The sequence below is a fragment of the Neoarius graeffei genome, chromosome 14 (genome assembly GCF_027579695.1).
Source record: "Neoarius graeffei isolate fNeoGra1 chromosome 14, fNeoGra1.pri, whole genome shotgun sequence".
NCBI lineage: Eukaryota > Metazoa > Chordata > Actinopteri > Siluriformes > Ariidae > Neoarius > Neoarius graeffei.
Genome location: NC_083582.1, coordinates 52,818,590 through 52,838,412, shown reverse-complemented (window position 1 = coordinate 52,838,412; position 19,823 = coordinate 52,818,590). Strand labels below are relative to the sequence as shown.

The window sequence follows — 19,823 nt, the reverse complement described above, 5'->3', positions numbered from 1 at the left end:
TAGACTTCCAACTGAGATGTTGTGATACACAGTGGGTTGATAGGAGGAGGAATGAAATTGAGATTAAATAACTGAAAAGTAAGTGTAACATAGTTTTGGGACATACATTTCATTTTCTGAGCCTCCATTCATGGTAGGCTGCACTAATAGAAAAGAAAAGTTAAATCTACGGTTCTTTCCCATGCAGAACCTTTTTATTCTGGAAATCCATCCTTTATCTACACCACTTATCCATCAGGGTCACAGGAGAAACTGGAACCAATCTGAGCTGACTTTAGGTGAGAGGTGGGGTACATCCTGAGAAGGTCACCAGTCTATCACAGGGCTAACACAGAGACAAACAACCATTCACACACACATTCACACCAACTGGCAATTCAACATGCCCAGTTGACTTAATCTGTAGATCTTTGGACTGTGGAAGGAAATAGGAGCACTCAGAGGAAACCCAGAGAGAACATGCAAACTCCACACAGAAAGGCCCCAGTCAGTCACAAGGTTCAAACCAAGAACCTTCTTGCTGTGATGCAACAGTGCGAACCACTGCACCACCTTGCTGCCCTATTCTGGAAATGTATAGCAAATTTTCAACATTGCTTAGATGTGTAACACTTTCCCCAAGAAGGACAAACTGAACAGTTTATGGCAGGGGTTCTCAAATATTTTGTTGCCAGGGTCCCCTGCAACTGGAAAATAAGGTTCATAGGCCCCCTCTAAAAATAATTCAACTTCTCAAATATGAGGTTTGGTATTAATACAGTGTTAAAAAAAATCTATTGGAGAATTTTAGAAATAAAAAGTCCATTAACAGAACACAGTAGTTGACTATTAATTGACTATTTTTAAGTTACAATTTTTGCAATATTGAGGTTTGAATTAAACAGATTCCATTCAATTGACCAAATAAACAGGTTAAATCATAGACCCTATTGCTTTAGGGTGCTAGAGGAACTTATTTTCCTGCCAGTGTATCCTTATAGAATTTGGAGTGCTTTATTTTCAGGGAACATTATTTAAATTAGAAGTACTATAGAATATCTGAAAGGAAATTACACATAATACATGTTCTACTTTGCATACAAAAAAGGCCACCTAAAAACACAGACAATTTAAGACAAAGCAATATGACCCCAAGAAGAACTATGCCCTCTGAGATCTAACAAAAAATGACAGATCAAGAATTAATAGTTGAAGCAACACAAGTATGTTTATTTTCTGCAGAGCATTGATATGAAATGTATGAACCATTACCAAGAACAAAAACATTAAAATTACTAAATGTCAAGTTTCCTGAGTTACAAACCATTTCCAAACCACAAACAATACAAGCATCAAAAAGGTAAATATCAATGACTGAAAAAGACAGTACTGTAAAGTGTCTGTCCATTTTTGTAGTTAGGACACAATTTGTATAAATCAAGGTCTTAAAATTAAGCATATTTAAAAATGGCAGTTTTTAAATAAAAATTATACAAAAAAAGTACTCATCTTTAGAAATGTCATTTACTGGTATCATACTCCAGGATAATTAGTGTAAAATGCTTGGTAAAAAAAAAAAATTGAAAAGAAAGTACATAAAATGGGGAAGGGGGACTACAACCTTCCTAGACTTAACATACCACTAAAATTTCCTGTGACAAAAGATGACACCCAAAAAAAAAAAAAAAGGAACCCACCCACACCAGTGCAAGTTAAATCAACGAAAAACTCCAAAGAAGCTCATGCAGTTTATATCCACTGGACCTGAAATGCTATGGAGTGCTCCCAAAAATACTTATGAACTTGACACACTATAAAAATCCACAATAAATAGGTAAACAGCCTAAACTTTTTACAGAAAAAGATGAAAGCTTAGTAGGTAAACCATTGTTTAGTCTAGGGGCTACAATACCCAAATATAATCTTGTACTATGCAGTCAAAGGTGAAGAAATGTTACTTTCCCATGTGGTCCCATACCACATGATTGTTTTCACAGTTCATATTTGGTCCCTAGGTCATTTAGTTTATAAATATAGACATGCACATCATTTATCACCATAAGAAAAATAAGGCTGGTTTCACTAAAATTTCACTGTCACACAGTCCTTTTATAAGTGATACCAGCCTCCATCCTGAGTCAGTGTGAGGCAATGATGAATGGAGTGGGCAGTATTAGATGGCCTTCACATCACTGAGGTGTTGAGCACCCTGCCTTATGGCTTTAATGCCCCGTAATCTGTGACCATGGAGGGTGAAGCGGGACCAAGCCAGTAGTTGCAGCAGGGCACAGGAAATGGGCACACAGACCAGTAGGTAGAAGCAGCCCTGGCGCAGTGGCAGAGAGCTCTCTGTACCTGAGACACCTACAGCTGCCACAGGGTCTTTAAGAGGACCCCTCTCAAAGATGTCATAACCTAGAAAAAATTTGGGAGAACAATAAAGATGAAGCTGTCCAATAAAAGGTACCAACACTGAAATTAAACTTGCATCTTTTGATTTTCAACCAACCGGTGAATTCAGATTGACCCAACTATGAATTAGACACCTGACAGAGTACAGGTAGTCATTGACTTACGACTGCGTTTGGTTACGACTGACCGGCCGTAAACCGATCTGGTCGTAAGTCGGCCTATGTTAAATGAACGTAAGTATATTGTGATGTGTAATGATACTGTAATCATCTTAAAGTCTTATTTTATCAACATTTTCTTATTTCATTACCTTGGCTCATTATTTGGTTTAAAGTCAAACACTGCATACTACACTGTGTACAGTACAATTCGTTTAATATGTGCAAAACAAAAAAAAATACGAAATACAGGTGTGAAAAACAGAAAACATTTTAGTTTGAAACATACCAAAATACAAATGTAAAACATAGCAAAATACAAAATTTAGTGACCGCCGCCATCACTGGTGCTTGGCTGTGGGTCATCTACATCAGCTGTTGCAGTGCTCGGGCTGGCGGGAGCATTTGCTCTTTTCATAAACCAGGAGCTGGGGAGGAAACTGTATGACAGAGTGCGCGAGGGAACGCGAGAGAGACTGCGCATGTGCCTGGAGCTGGGGCGGAAACTGTATGATGGAGTGCGCGAAGGAGGGCGAGAGAGACTGCACATGTGCCTGGAGCTGGGGCGGAAACTGTTGTACGCGGCGAGAGGCGCTGCCGGGAGCTGGGGCGGAAACTGTCATATGCTCAGCTAGGAAACACTTGCCAGTCATAACCAGGATGGTCGTAAAGTCGATCGGTCGTAAGTTGACGACTACCTGTACTCTCAAAATAAAGGGTAGTAAACAGTACCTTTCATTGTCACAGGGGTTGCATGTTCATGCATGCATAATTTTCTACTTTTTCATACTTTTCGATCTTTCTTGGAAAGGTGTCTGTAGTGTACCTTTAACTATTTACTCTAAAAACTAATTAGGGTCCATTTCCATACCTTATGTTATATATCATCTCATCTCATTATCTCTAGCCGCTTTATCCTGTTCTACAGGGTCGCAGGCAAGCTGGAGCCTATCCCAGCTGACTACGGGAGAAAGGCGGGGTACACCCTGGACAAGTCGCCAGGTCATCACAGGGCTGACACATACAACCATTCACACTCACACCTACGGTCAATTTAGAGTCACCAGTTAACCTAACCTGCATGTCTTTGGACTGTGGGGGAAACCGGAGCACCCGGAGGAAACCCACGCGGACACGGGGAGAACATGCAAACTCCACACAGAAAGGCCCTCGCCGGCCACGGAGCTCGAACCCGGACCTTCTTGCTGTGAGGCGACAGCGCTAATCACTACACCACCATGCCTGCCTGCCTGCCTGCCTGCCTATCTATCTATCTATATTTTTTTTAAAGGTACACTGCATACACATTACCAGGTGAAATATGCATACCAAAAGTATAAAAGATGTACCATTAGAGTACCACCCAAGCAACAAGGAAAGGTACAGTTTAGTACCCTTTTTCCTGAGAGTGAGTAATAAATGTGTTTGTACAGGGCCGAAGTAAAATAATACAGACATATCACTAAGATTTTCTGTTTTAGGATTGGCAAATCTGAATGAAAAAATAATGTAATAAACTGGCATTTTAGTGAAGCAAAGTAATCATAAGTACCATGCACCAGACACTTAATAGTACTGAAAAATGAGCCAAATATAGTGCCTTGCATAAGTATTCAACCTCTTAAAATGTTTGCACATTCTGTTGCATTATAACTTACTAAGAATTTGGAATCAATACAGCATAGTTGAGGGGGGGTTGGGAGGCAGCAACAGTGTGCAAAATTATAAATAAAAAAAAAAAAAAGTTTTCAATTGAATACATCTTCACCCTGGGGAAACAATAGACTATGCCATGGCTTTAGCAAAAGTCCTTGAGAAAACCCATTTGGAAAACTGATTTCTGGTCCAGAAAAATTTGACTGTGTTGGGATGCACTTCCTGCCAGTTATTTTATAAACACTATGGGTCACCTATGATCCTGGGAGTGCGGCTTCTTGAACATGGGCAGGAATGTGGGAGTGACCTCAAGGTATGGTTAAAAATAAATAAATAAATTATATTTTATTTATATATATATATATATATATATATATATATATATATATATATATATATATATATATATATATATTTTTTTTTATATATGAAAAAGCTCAATGAGAGTGAATAATTATGCAATATGTATATTATATATACACACACACACACATACCAAAATGTTGAACCCACCAAATCTTTTTGGAAAAAAAATAAAGGCTAAGCTAATCTTGCCTTGAGTTTTGAAGTATGAGGTCATGAAAAACATCTCCCAAGTGTGTGTGTGTGTGTGTGTGTGTGAGTGAGTGAGTGAGTGAGAGAGAGTGTGAGTGAGTGAGAATAGATCCAAGGTCAGAAATGGAGCACTTCTAAAGACCCCCAGGAAAGGTACAAGAAAAGATTCAGTGTACCCTGTATGAATTAGGGTTACCAAGACTCACCCCTAATGACACTATATTGTTACTCAAGGATTACAACAATCATGTCAGGAATGACAGATGTACCTGGTGGGGCATGATTGCAAGAAATTTTAGATCTGAACTTGACTTGACACATTCTTGACTTTCTATGCAAGTCATGGACTGTCCATAATAAACACACTGTTCAAACACAAAGTGGCTCACAATGATCTGGTAATTATATCATCTAACTTGAGGCCATGCGTGTTAGTCACTCAGGTAGAGAGGGGCACAGAGCTGTTATCTGATGTTCTATGCAATGTTTGGCACATCAGGAAGGACAAACAAGACCTTAAAATCAAGTGGTGCTTTAAAAAAAAAAGGGGGGGGGGGTGGATACTAGTGAACCCTACTAAGGATATTTCTGAATGAGATATACATCACTTCCTAGCCTATTACTACTACAGATCAGACTTATGATGCATGTATAAGCAAGATACAGTATCAGAGAAAACTAAGGCATAGCAGGACACGAGGGTGTAAATGAAACAGAAAACCTATATCTTTACTAAAAGGTCATCCTTAACTGACAGATTATTGCTATCCAACCCATCCTCACAAAACAAGCTGGAGATAAAAGGGATTGTTATTCACTATTCAGATCAAATCTGTTCAGTGAGGACACTCATTCATACATACCTGTATACACACACAGCAGCCAGGTGCCAAAAAGGGGGGCAAAGGTCTGGCCGGGCTTTGTTACTAAAGCAACCATACCAAACAGCAGTGCAGAGGCTGCCTGCTGTCGCCGGTTCAGCACAAAGTCCTCGTCAACCAGGTCTGTGATTACCAAATTCAACAGCTTGCAGGTCCCCTCAGTAAACACGCGATTACTGCAGAGAATGATTCAGACAGTTTACATGATTTAGTAAAGAATTTAGAAAGCACAAGCATGCTTTGTATAAAATCATTCACCAGGAAAACATTTTGTTACATGTCAAATATTTGTATTAATGTGTTGATCGTGCTAAATGGTTTGAGAAATGTGGAACACAGGTAAACACTGACTGTCCTTAAAAAATATTATGGAATTATATTAGTGTGATTCTTTTGTTAGTAGAGCATACGAATCAAGCAACAGAAACATTAACGTCGGCTTAATGTTAAGCTCCTACCTGGCAATAAATAAGCAAAGCAGGTAGACCTGGTCTGCTCCTGCTAGCAGCATTGCTATACTAAGGCCCAGTTTAAAAAGAAAGAGACCATGGATAACCCGGTAGACACCCAGTCTTCGGCTTAATGTCAGAAAGTAAAGGTTGTTGACATGGGGAGCTATGTAAGAGATACCTGTGAATTTTGAACAGAAAAAGATGCATCGACATTAATACATACTGTTTATATCAGACATACTTGTGAAATGCAATAGGCATGTCAACTCAAGCAACAGCTTTCAGTGTTCGTTCTTAAAAACAGAGAAATGGTCATAATTGAACATTTCAGGAGAATATTTAAAAAACAACAACAACAAAACCCTCACCTACATTAAGTTAATGCCACAATGAGCAACCCATGGGCAAGGTAATGCAGTAAATACTGTTAATATCCTCACGTCTTATGAATAGTATTTTAATTATGCAAATTGTTCCACAAGGGTCACATGCTCTTACCCAGCAGAAAGGAGCCAGTAGAGGCAGAGATGCGGTCTGATAAGAGGTGTTCCAGAAACAGAGGAAAGAAGTTGTTGTTGAAGTGGCAGTGAAATACCTGTGGAGGAATAAAGCAACATGCAACAATTACTGCAAGTTTTAGAATACATAAATCAGGAACAGACAAAAGCACAATCATGGCTCCAAAAGCAATATTAACCTGCACTAGATTCATTGAAACAAACCACATAAAATTTCTGTGGCTGGAGAGTTGCTTCAGATACTCTCCAAGAGTGATTGGCTTCTCAGTCTGAGCAAGAGGGGCCTGGCCAACAGACAATCTGAGAGAAACAGAAGGCGTATAATAAAAATGAGAGAGGGAGGCAGCAATTGAAAAGGCAATTTCAATCTCTTGTGCTCACAAAGAGAAGCTCACAGGGGAAAGAGAGGCTTCAGACTGGGACAGGTCTGGAGTCTGAAGCCTCTCTCTCATTCATGTATTTGGCTGTGAGGTAGACCAAGTCCTGTTTTTACTTTTTTTTTTCCAAATTGCTTACACTTCAAGAAGACAGAGCTCAGACTTATTACACCACATGAGCAAGCTATAAACCCATAGCAAATGACAGAGGTGAAAAAGTAACAGAAATACAGCAGTGCAGTGACTTTGCTGAGTCTTCAGCAATCTGAAAAAGAAGGTGCGTGTATTATATATAAACAAACCTATATTTTATAAAATGTAGAATACAGTTGTTTGGAATATTCAGGATTTTTCCTGAACTATTTAATGAACTACTTCATTAAGTAGTTAGTTATGTATCCAACCAGTATATCAAACTTTCCTAAACACTGCTGTATTTAAATTTATGAATATTAAAAAGTGTCTTTTTTTTCACAACCGCTCTAGACCAAGGGTTCTCAAAATGTTTTGCACATTAGAGTCAAGGTTAGATGACTTACAAGAAGGTTGAGAACATGTATAATAACTTAATTATGGGTTTTGATTTCCACCACTGTAACAAAAAGAAAAATCACAGACCCTTGACTATGCTTCATGGATGGTACTTTAAGAACCATGGTGCCAAGCAAGATGAAAAGATATTTCTATTAAATCGGATCTGCTAAAGGAATGAAGAAAATGCAAATTTAAAAATTGAACATACTCTCTGAGCAATTCCCCTTCTCCGTTCTTGCGTGATCGGACCTCATTTTGGAACCTGTGGTGCAGAACTCGAGATACCACAGCAAAGCCCAGCACTGACAGGACAGCCAGTGCTACACAGAAAAGCCTGAAGGACATAAAGTCCTCTTTGTCCCAGAAGGAGTAGGACAGGAAGACGGAGAGCGAGCCCAGTGCACTGAACAGGGAACTGTGGAAGTTCAGGCGTGTGCGTTCACTTGCAGACACAGCCAGGTCAGCCAGCAGGGCGTTGTAGTTGAGGTCCACCAGTGTGAGGAAACCATCATAAAGGCACAGGCAGATGAGGAACTGCAGACTAGGGTGGGCCCAGGCCACCCAGAAGGCCAAGAAGGAAAGAGCAAAAAGTGGCCCATTCCTAGCAAGAGACTGGAGGCGCTTCAACACCACCTCAGGTGAAGAGATCTGAGATCCGGACCTGAACAGTCAAAGACATACAATTAAAGATCTTTTAATAGCAAAATGAAATTGCTTTAAACATTTAAAGTTTAACATTTAAATTCCAGTTTTATCCGTTTAGAGAGAACAAGTGAGTTCTTACTGAGGGGTGCTTAAGAAAGCACGGTCACTTAGCCAACCAAAGAGAGGGTCATTCAAGCTATTCCATATCAGGAACACAGTCTGTGTGAGCAAGCCAGAAACACTTAATGACCAAATGACTCATCTAGGCATAAAAGGATGCATTTTGTGCACTTCATGCATGCAATTGTCTACATAAGCAACAGAACAAATTAACTCACCTCTCCCACCCAGAAGGAAAGTTTGTCTATCTTGTAAACTGACACAAAAGTGTCCACATAATAAAGCAAGAAGACGTTATGGAGAATGGAGACACAAAGGGCCAGGGAGCCATACAGCACAGCTGTGGAGACATCCCGGCAACAGTTCCACACCCTCTTTCCCATCTCTTTTTACATTCTTTCACTCCATCTCTGCCTTTCCTCCACCAGCAGAGTTTCTCTCAAACCACAAAGCAAGCAGGATGTAGTCATCATCCTAGATGGGAATCCTGTCCAAAAAAAACCCCAAACAAACAAACAAAAAAAAAACCCCACAGTTCAGTAGCTTAGATAAGTGCCACTTTTAAATGCAACTGTATTTATTCAAAAAACAGTTTTAGGTTTATCTAGTTAGCCTCTAGAAATCAGTAAAATTACAGTTTTGGTCAGAAGTTTACATACAGGCCAAAATTATACATACAGGCTCAAAATATACATACAGTTAGAGCTCGACATTAACGGTAGTCCGACTGTCAAGGACAACCAAATGTTTGGTCTGGACAAGTCAAATCTGCATCTGCCTGTCCAATGGGACAAGTTGAATATTTGTTGAAAATCACCATTTTTATAATAATTATTCAAGAGTTACATCAATAAAACTCCAACAAAACTAGTTCAATCACCTCAAGCAGGGAAACCACCTTCATCACGTCCTTGTGTTGTTATAACCCATAACCTGATATGCGATACAAAACTCTGGGGAAGCTGAGTATAGAGGATTTCGACGTGACGTCACAGGTCACGGGACGCCCCGGTGTCCGCCATTTTGAAGGTCAAGCTAGCTAATGTCAACAACATAGTAGCTGCTATGTTACTGTAGCAATGTTTACGTTCAGTCATTTGGATGACTGTTAAAACCTTTCAGTCTCAAGTTTTTCCTTTACTGTATTTACTAGTTTACTGAGCTAGCTAGCTCGGGCAGGCTGGGAGCGAGCTAGCTGCCCGAGCTAGCGCGCTCGCTCCCAGCCTGCCCGAGCTAGCGTGCTCGCTCCCAGCCTGCCCGAGCTAGCGCGCTCAGTAAACTAGTAAATACAGTAAAGGAAAAACTTGAGACTGAAAGGTTTTAACAGTCATCCAAATGACTGAACGTAAACATTGCTATAGTAACATACCAGCTACTATGTTGTTGACATTAGCTAGTGCTAACAGCTAGCTGCTAGTGCACGGTTACAACTACACCGACCCTAATAATACAGTTCTTGGTCATTGCCTGGTAACAGCAAATTTATAACGGGCCATGTCTCAGACTAAGAAGTTATTTCGATGACATTTAATAACATTTTGTTTATCCTGAGGACCGAAAGTAAATGAAAATGTGAACAAACCTTAGCTGTAATAAGATGGCGACCACCGGCTCCAGGGACGACCCGCTGATGTAGGCATGTTACCCAGCCTGGTTTTTAACGACATAGGTATACAGATCATGTGGGCCGAAGTCAGGTAAAGACGAGGGCTTCGTGTACTTCCGTACGTCAGTGAACAATCCTGATGGAAGTAGGTAAACGTCGTTCTCTAAGCCTGCTAACCTCAATTTTTGCAAATACCTCTCCCTCTGCTCGCCCTGCAAATGCCCTACGTCGCTGGATAGTGAAGGTGTTTTCTGCATCTCGCTCCTTTTTCTTTTATGTTTTTTCCCTGGCATTTCCCACACGCCTGACTGCAGGTCAGGAAAATCACCCGCGCTGCAAAGCCAGAAAAAGATAGCCTGGTAACGTGTACAGATCACGTACACCAGCATCATTGATTTTCTGGTGATATCGCTTCTTACTCGCGTCATCTAGGCCGGATAAAATACTCGACAATGAGACTTCGTCATGATCAACAGTGTATCGCTACCAGTAGTCGCCATATTTGTGACCGTCAAAATGGCGGCATAAATATTGTCGCTATGGAAACAATGACATAGGCCGAAATCCTCTATAGCAGATGCGTGTGTAAAAAATAACCATGTCGTAATATCTAATTATAGATTAGACTTTGAATTCATCAAAACGGTGATTAAATATCTCAAAATAAATATCTGTGGAGAATCTTCATTTTGTTCGGACATTCACTGCATCTTTCTTTTGTATGGTACACATTAACCATCACAAATGTCAAAATATTTCGCAGGAATTTTATGACAGTGCCGAACTCGCTTACGGTTCATTTTCATTCACAACATGAATCTGCCACCCTTATTCTGTCCAACTTGTTTACTTTTGGTTTCATTTATTTAAATTAAGTTATACTTCAGGTTTTATTGGATTAATGAAGACTTAACTTTATTTCTTCCAGAAGCTTTGAATCTGGGTGAATCTAACTCAAAAAAACTGCAGATCAGGTAATGGGTTATAACACACCATAATGGGGCACTGGATAGTTTGTTTATTGTTAAAGTTTTATTGAAAAAAGTATAAATCATTAAAGCATAATGATCATAACTACACCTGCTCTTTGATGAACTTTGGTGACCACTTTCCTTTCATTGAACTCTTAAATACATAGTAATAAAAAAAGGCTATGGACAGGACAAGTGAAAAATCTTGCAGCTTGTCTGACTGAACAAGTGGATTAAAAAGTTAATGTCGAGCCCTGACAGCACCCCTAATATTTGGTCTTATGTTCCTTAGTAAGTTTCACCTTGACCAGATGCTTTTGGTAGCCACCAACAAGGTTTTGGCAGAATTCAATTAAATTTGTTGGTTTCCTGGCATACACCCAACTTTTAAGCACAGTTCACAGATTTTCAATAGGGTTGAGGTCAGGAGTTTGGGAAGGCCATTGCAAAAGCTTAATGTTAACCTGCTTTATCCATTCCACAGGTAGCTTTGATGTGTTTGGGGTCATTGTCCTGTTGGAACACCCAATTTTGTCCAGGTTTTAACCATCTAGCTAATGGTTTGGGGTTATGCAGAAGAATTCTGAAGTAGCCCTTCTTCATTATTCCATCCACTTTGTTTAGTCATGGTTAACAGTTGGTACAGTGTTCTTGGGGTTGAATGCCTCACCTTTACTCCTCCAAACATACTTCTGGTCATTGTGGCCAAACAACTCAATCTTTGTCTCATCAGGCTATAAAATTTTCCTCCAGCAGGCTTTTTTTTCTGTCCATGTGGTCAGCTGAAAATTTTGGTTGAGTTGAAGTTGTCGATTGTGGAGCAGGGGCTTCTTATTGGAGGAAAGCCTCTCTGAGTCCATGGCAACATAAAACTCGCTTGACTATATACTGTTCCAGCAACTTCCAGAGAAAGGCCTGTGCTTTGGTGGTTCCTGGGTTGTTCCTGACCATCCACAACAATTTACTCTCAGCTGAGGATTACAGTCTGGGTCTTCTTCCAGACCTTGGCAAAGTGGCTACACCTCCCAATAACCTGTACTTGTCAAACAAACCAATTTTATGTTGGGACAGTGAAGCTACCAACTGTAGTCAATCATGATCGTGAACAGAAAGTTAAGAGCCCTGACAAGTTAAGACAGTTTGGAATTTTCAGCACCACTGAATTAATCTATGCGCGTGCATGTACAGTGGTGCTTGAAAGTTTGTAAACCCTTTAGAATTTTCTATATTTCTGCATAAATAGGACCTAAAACATCATCAGATTTTCACACAAGTCCTAAAAGTAGATAAAGAGAACCCAGTTAAACAAATGAGACAAAATATTATACTTGGTCATTTTATTTATTGAGGAAAATGATCCAATATTACATATCTGTGAGTGGCAAAAGTATGTGAACCTTTGCTTTCAGTATCTGGTGTGACCCCCTTGTGCAGCAATAACTGCAGCTAAATGTTTCTGGTAACTGTTGATCAGTCCTGCACACCAGCTTGGAGGAATTTTAGCCCATTCCTCCGTACAGAACAGCTTCAACTCTGGGATGTTGGTGGGTTTCCTCACATGAACTGCTTGCTTCAGGTCCTTCCACAACATTTCGATTGGATTAAGGTCAGGACTTTGACTTGGCCATTCCAAAACATTAACTTTATTCTTCTTTAACCATTCTTTGGTAAAACGACTTGTGTACTTAGGGTCGTTGTCTTGCTGCATGACCCACCTTATCTTGAGATTCAGTTCATGGACAGATGTCCTGACATTTTCCTTTAGAATTTGCTGGTATAATTCAGAATTCATTGTTCCATCAATGACGGCAAGCCATCCTAGCCCAGATGCAGCAAAACAGGCCCAAACCATGATACTACCACCATGTTTCACAGATGGGATAAGGTTCTTATGCTGGAATGTAGTGTTTTCCTTTCTCCAAACATAACACTTCTCATTTAAACCAAAACCTTCTATTTTGGTCTCATCCATCCACAAAACACTTTTCCAATAGCCTTCTGGCTTGTCCACGTGTTCTTTAGCAAACTGCAGACGAGCAGCAATGTTCTTTTTGGAGAGCAGTGGCTTTCTCCTTGCAACCCTGCCATGCACACCATTGTTGTTCAGTGTTCTCCTGATGGTGGACTCATGAACATTAGCCAATGTGAGAGAGGCCTTCAGTTGCTTAGAAGTTACCCTGGGGTCCTTTGTGACCTCACCGACTATTACACGCCTTGCTCTTGGAGTGATCTTTGTTGGTCGACCACTCTTGGGGAGGGTAACAATGGGCTTGAATTTCCTCCATTTGTACACAATCTGTCTGACTGTGGATTGGTGGAGTCCAAACTCTTTAGAGATGGTTTTGTAACCTTTTCCAGCCTGATGGGCATCAACAATTTTTCTGAGGTCCTCAGAAATCCTTTGTTCGTGCCATGATACACTTCCACAAACATGTGTTGTGAAGATCAGACTTTGATAGATCCCTGTTCTTTAAATAAAACAGGGTGCCCGCTCACACCCGATTGTCATCCCATTGATTGAAAACACCTGACTAATTTCACCTTCAAATTAACTGCTAATCCTAGAGGTTCACATACTTTTGCCACTCACAGATATATGTAATATTGGATCATTTTCCTCAATAAATAAATGCCCAAGAATATTATTTTTGGGTCATTCTATGTCAATTCACGCACCCTCCCCAGTGACACCTCTTCAATTTGCCTGATATTTATTTTATTAGTGCCTTATGATGTCAAAAGAAAGAATCCAAAATTTTAGCTTCCTAGCTGGAACAGTTTTTGAATTTTGGCCCTTCAAAGTTTGGGTGCCACGCCCACTTTTGGGGTCCGGGAATTGTACACTTAATTTGCAAGCATTTTTGGAAGCCCATACAGTGGGGCAAAAAAGTATTTAGTCAGCCACGAATTGTGCAAGTTCTCCCACTTAAAAAGATGAGAGAGGCCTGTAATTTTCATCATAGGTACACTTCAACTATGAGAGACAGAATGAGGGGAAAGAATCCAGGAAATCACATTGTAGGATTTTTAATGAATTAATTGGTAAATTCCTCAGTAAAATAAGTATTTGGTCACCTACAAACAAGCAAGATTTCTGGCTCTCACAGACCTGTAACTTCTTCTTTAAGAGGCTCCTCTGTCCTCCACTCGTTACCTGTATTAATGGCACCTGTTTGAACTCGTTATCAGTATAAAAGACACCTGTCCACAACCTCAAACAGTCACACTCCAAACTCCACTATGGCCAAGACCAAAGAGCTGTCAAAGGACACCAGAAACAAAACTGTAGACCTGCACCAGGCTGGGAAGACTGAATCTGCAATAGGTAAGCAGCTTGGTGTGAAGAAATCAACTGTGGGAGCAATTATTAGAAAATGGAAGACATACAAGACCACTGATAATCTCCCTCGATCTGGGGCTCCATGCAAGATCTCACCCCGTGGGGTCAAAATGATCACAAGAACGGTGAGCAAAAATCCCAGAACCACATGGGGGGGCCTAGTGAATGACCTGCAGAGAGCTGGGACAAAAGTAACAAAGGCTACCATCAGTAACACACTACGCCACCAGGGACTCAAATCCTGCAGTGCCAGACGTGTCCCCCTGCTTAGGCCAGTACATGTCCAGGCTCGTCTGAAGTTTGCTAGAGAGCATTTGGATGATCCAGAAGAGGATTGGGAGAATGTCATATGGTCAGATGAAACCAAAATAGAACTTTTTGGTAAAAACTCAACTTCTTGTGTTTGGAGGAGAAAGAATGCTGAGTTGCATCCAAAGAACACCATACCTACTGTGAAGCATGGGGGTGGAAACATCATGCTTTGGGGCTGTTTTTCTGCAAAGGGACCAGGACGACTGATCTGTGTAAAGGAAAGAATGAATGGGGCCATGTATCGTGAGATTTTGAGTGAAAACCTCCTTCCATCAGCAAGGGCATTGAAGATGAAATGTGGCTGGGTCTTTCAGCATGACAATGATCCAAAACACACTGCCCGGGCAGCGAAGGAGTGGCTTCGTAAGAAGCATTTCAAGGTCCTGGAGTGGCCTAGCCAGTCTCCAGATCTCAACACCATAGAAAATCTTTGGAGGGAGTTGAAAGTCTGTGTTGCCCAGCGACAGCCCCAAAACATCACTGCTCTAGAGGAGATCTGCATGGAGGAATGGGCCAAAATACCAGCAACAGTGTGTGAAAACCTTGTGAAGACTTACAGAAAATGTTTGACCTCTGTCATTGCCAACAAAGGATATATAACAAAGTATTGAGATGAACTTTTGTTATTGACCAAATACTTATTTTCCACCATAATTTGCAAATAAATTCTTTAAAAATCAGACAATGTGATTTTCTGGATTTTTTTTTCTTATTTTGTCTCTCATAGTTGAGGTATACCTATGATGAAAATTACAGGCCTCTCTCATCTTTTTAAGTGGGAGAACTTGCACAATTGGTGACTGACTAAATACTTTTTTGCCCCACTGTATCTTTTGCTCTAAGGGGAATATAGACCTGTAAATTGCTATATCTATGTATTCTGGCCCTGTCTATCTGATTCTGCACCTAAAAATAGCACAAGTTTACTAACTTTAGAGATATTAACCCCTAAAAAGGGGATTTTTTTAATGACAATTTTTTTTTTGACATTTCAGGGGTCCATATCTTAGAAAGTTTTTGTGTTGATAGGGTTTAAACTGATTTATCATCATATTTGGGAACTCTACTGTGTACTTAGAGAGTTTCAGGGCACTCAGAGCTTTGGTGGGGGTACAGGAGAGCCCCAAATATGGCTTCGGGACAAAATTACCGTTTGGTACATCCTACTTCAGGCCATTAGTTGGCCATGTGGGCACATGATGACTGGAATGAGCCTTTAACCCTATCAACAGACACCTTTTATCAAACTTTTAAGCCAATAAAAACTTTGATTATCCAACTCCTTCAATATAAACTAAGCATTTGTATATGGTACTGTTTTTGCATATTTTCTGAAAAATCCGAAAAGTCCGGAAAGTAGGTCAGCTATTGTTTTAACTGCCAATTCAAATCAAAAAGTACTAAAACACATTCAAATTATAAAATAGTAAGATTAAAACAAGGATAATATCACTGAACACATATTTGAATATATAAACTGTCAGTTTACATTTATTCACCCTTTGCACACTGTACACACGTAACTTAAACTAAACTTACTTAAGAATAACTTAGTCATGTGATCAGATCAGACAATTTCAATGAGGCATGGATGCCATTTACTGCTGTAAAATACATGTAGGCACAATACAAAACGATTCAATTCAATATAAAACCATAACCAGGCTTGCTGACTGACACTGACAGTTAAGCATGAATGTACTTTGGAAGAACCATTGTGAAATGAAATGAAAACTCTCATGATGGTAGCAGATGATGTCATTGTCGGAAAACGATAATCCCGTTCACCATTCCAGTAGTCTCCTATCAGATGCAGGAAAACCGGCAACAGTAAAGAGACCTTTCTGCCTAGAATATACAACTTTATGGCAGTCATCATTTAGTGACAAACCAATCTTGCAAGTATTTTGTTCCATCTTCCATGAGCAGGGGATTTTTTGGTTAACAAACTGACACCGAATATTGGTGCCTTCCCCTCCCTACACTGACCTTATTGAAACAATCCTCTTTTCTCTGTGAATTCAGTTTAGATATTTATAAGCAAGCAAATACTCAGCTTGGGAGCCGCCTTTGTGCAATGTCACAGTTTGTTACAAATTAATTTTACTTTGTATACAAAATAATTGTTACAAAAGTGAAACATTTGTTTACAGATATCTGATTTTTTTTAATGCTAACTGTTCATGAAAATACCAGTGGGTTTGAGCCATATGCTCAAGACTTTGATATTGAAACAACCAATTATTGTAAGTAATGAACACATAGCATAAAACTGTTAACATTTAGATGTCGTTATGATCAATACTTTAAAAACAATTGTATAGAAGAAAGGTATGTATCAAAAATATATAGAGTTCCTCATGAATACCCTTGCCCCCTTCATGTTTAATTCATGTTTATAATGATTATAATAAAATAATCCCCTTTTTACTAATTGATATGCTAATTTCCCCCACGAGTGGCTAGGGGCCCCTTCCCCTTTTCTTGAAAAAAAAAAAACCTGATGAGTCTAGGTTTAACTTCCAGATCGGATGTCAGAACAAATGTAGTAAAGCAACCAGGATGTTTTTCTTGGGATCATCCCCTTGTTTGCATCTTTCCCTTTCCTGTTTGAAAGATGCATTTAACTATTAAGTGTATAGTGGTCAGAGTTTGGTTGGATACAGGGAAAGGTGTCAAATGTTTAAAAAAAAAAAAACACACACACACAAAAAAAAACAGCATCGTGAAACAGCCAGGAAAGGGTTTATCCCTTGTAATTGTCAATATAACTAATGGGGTATTGGGTATAAATAATCTTCCCATAGATTAAAAATCACTATATGGGTGTGCTTTTACTACCTTAAACATGAACAGGCAGTCAAAACAACAGTTGCCCCCCTTTCCAGACTTAGGATTTTTCAGAAAATATGCAAAAATAGTACCATATACAAATGCTTAGTTTATATTGAAAGAGTTGGATAATCAAAGTTTTTATTGGCTTAAAAGTTTGATAAAAGGTGTCTGTTGATAGGGTTAAAGGTTCATTCCAGTCATCATGTGCCCACATGGCCAACTAATGGCCTGAAGTAGGACGTACCAAATGGTAATTTTGTCCCGAAGCCATATTTGGGGCCCTCCTGTACCCCCACCAAACCTCTGAGTGCCCTGAAACTCTAAGTACACAGTAGAGTTCTCAAATATGATGATAAATCAGTTGAAACCCCATCAACATAAAAACTTTCCAAGATATGGACCCCCAAAATGTCAAAAAAATTATTGTGTCATTAAAAAAATCCACTTTTAAGGGGTTAATATCTATATAGTTAGTAAACCTGTGCTATTTTTAGGTGCAGAATCTGATAGGGCCAGAATACATAGATATAGCAATTTACAGGTCTATATCCCCCTTAGAACAAAAAATATGGGCCTCCAAAAATGCTTGCAAATTAAGTGCGCAATTCCCGGACCCCAAAAGTGGGCGTGGCACCCAAACTTTGAAGGGCCATAACTCAAAAAACGTTCGAGCTAGGAAGCTAAAATTTTGGATTCTTTCATTTGACATCAGGGCACTTTCACACCAAAGGTTGCCTTTTTCAAGTTTAGCTTCTAGGGTCATAAAAGTAAACTAAATGTGACATAATGTATCACTTTTGTTCACTGTTTTTGTCTGAGGGTCGGAAAGAAGCTACACAGTCAGTGGTTCTTCCATCCTATCATTATTGTGGAAATATTAGCCATTTTTAACATGTTTTTGACAGAATCTGCAGTCCCAAATTAAATTTTAAAATATTGCATTGAGTATTAAATAATTTCTGTCTCATGCATGGCTGCGCATGCTGCTTCCTTATATAGGGGGTGAGTCAAGAAATGTCCATTCCAAATTTCATGAAAATCGGTAAATTCGTTTGGCCGCTATGGTGATTTAACTGAATCATGGCATTCCGTGTTAAAACATTTAGTGATTGTCCTTTCCTGAACAACATGAGTAACTGATAATGTGTTGTGCATTATCAGTCTAGAATAACATTTAAGAAATTGTTTTTCATCACTGTTTTCACCTCATTTTCAATTTGAACTGTTATTAAGCAGGTAGTGAGTTTTTCAGCTATTCGAAATCCTGATGTAGAATCTGCGTTAAAAATCTGTCCTCTCCAGAACTTAGGATAATCTGTAAAACTTACCTCAGTTTTATGGAGAAATATTCTTACTGGATTAATTAGGGCCCAACAATATAAAACCAATGAGAAACTAATCGCATTCAAATGCATGGTTGAGATACATACATAAAAATGTTGTTAAAGGGGATGTCCTCTCCAGAACAGGATATTTAATATCATAATAGGCATATTTTGTACTGCGTTACACAATGCACTTCATGCACCAAACAACTCAGGCAGCAAACCTGGCCCTGCAAAAAAGTGCTTTATGGGTTCATTCTAAGGTCATTGGGTGCATTGGTACAGTTTAAGTGTAAACAGTAAACAGGTAGAAGACCAAAATTGATACATTGTATCATTTTGTTGTTTTGAATGATTTGATTGGTTTAGAATTATAGAGAGAATGCCCAGTTCACATTTCCAGGTCTTTAGAGCTAGCCTGTCATTACCATAGGGCAGGTGCAGCTGTCAAGGTTGTACACAGTCCACTATTCAGGAGAGGACATAATTTAACGTGGTAAGTTAATGTGCATTTTTCACCATATTTGATGTTCTGTCCCATACTTAATTGTGCTCATGTTATACTTAAATGTCTATGGTCATGATGGTGTATTTTAGGTCTGTTTCTGTTTTCTATGTACTAGTATAACCTTCTTTGGGCGGGATGGGATGGGGGCAATGTTTTTCCTAAATGACAAAATCCCCGTCTATTTTCAGCCCCTCATTCTAGGCCTAACCCCCAACCCTAACCCAGTAGGCCTAATATTGCTAGCTCCAGATACCTTCAGAGACTGTAATCCCCTCTTCAGGAGGGTATCTAGTGAGAATCTGTACATTTAATTTTCAGGCCTTAACCTGTGGATTCCGAGGTTGTACCACAAGTGACTTATCATTGTACTGACCATTGTTGGAAACTCATACAGTGAATATCCCAATATGAATGACACTAGTGGTATCAAAGTAAAATTTCGCTGGAATTTGCGACAAAGACCAGCAGATCAAGTTCCTGAGAAACCAAAATGCAGGACAACAGCATACATGCATAATCTTAAAGCTTCCAAACCTAAGAAGTATCAGGAACTGAAAGAGAAAGATGCCAGCAGAAAGCAGAAAAATTACATTCCAATTACGAATTTGTCAGAAGCTGAGAAAAAGAAACAACGGGATA

The 19,823-nt window shown here is 39.4% G+C and overlaps 1 protein-coding gene across 3 annotated transcripts in view; it reads right to left on the bottom strand.

Annotated features, from left to right (window-relative positions):
- Window positions 1–1,181: 1,181 nt before the first annotated feature.
- mfsd13a (major facilitator superfamily domain containing 13A) overlaps window positions 1,182–19,823 on the bottom strand; it is a 29,051-nt gene continuing 10,409 nt past the window's right edge. For 2 of the 3 annotated variants that reach the window (XM_060939984.1, XM_060939983.1), the window contains 8 exons: window positions 8,506–8,774; window positions 8,307–8,386; window positions 7,731–8,183; window positions 6,791–6,911; window positions 6,592–6,688; window positions 6,100–6,271; window positions 5,624–5,817; window positions 1,182–2,394 (listed from right to left, as the gene is read on the bottom strand). In XM_060939984.1, the coding sequence (XP_060795967.1) occupies window positions 2,153–2,394; window positions 5,624–5,817; window positions 6,100–6,271; window positions 6,592–6,688; window positions 6,791–6,911; window positions 7,731–8,183; window positions 8,307–8,386; window positions 8,506–8,670 (1,524 nt within the window). In that variant the 5' untranslated portion in view covers window positions 8,671–8,774 and the 3' untranslated portion in view covers window positions 1,182–2,152. Of the gene's footprint in view, window positions 2,395–5,623; window positions 5,818–6,099; window positions 6,272–6,591; window positions 6,689–6,790; window positions 6,912–7,730; window positions 8,184–8,306; window positions 8,387–8,505; window positions 8,775–11,166; window positions 12,142–19,823 lie in introns of those variants that run through there. The other variant, XM_060939985.1, reaches the window with a different exon arrangement.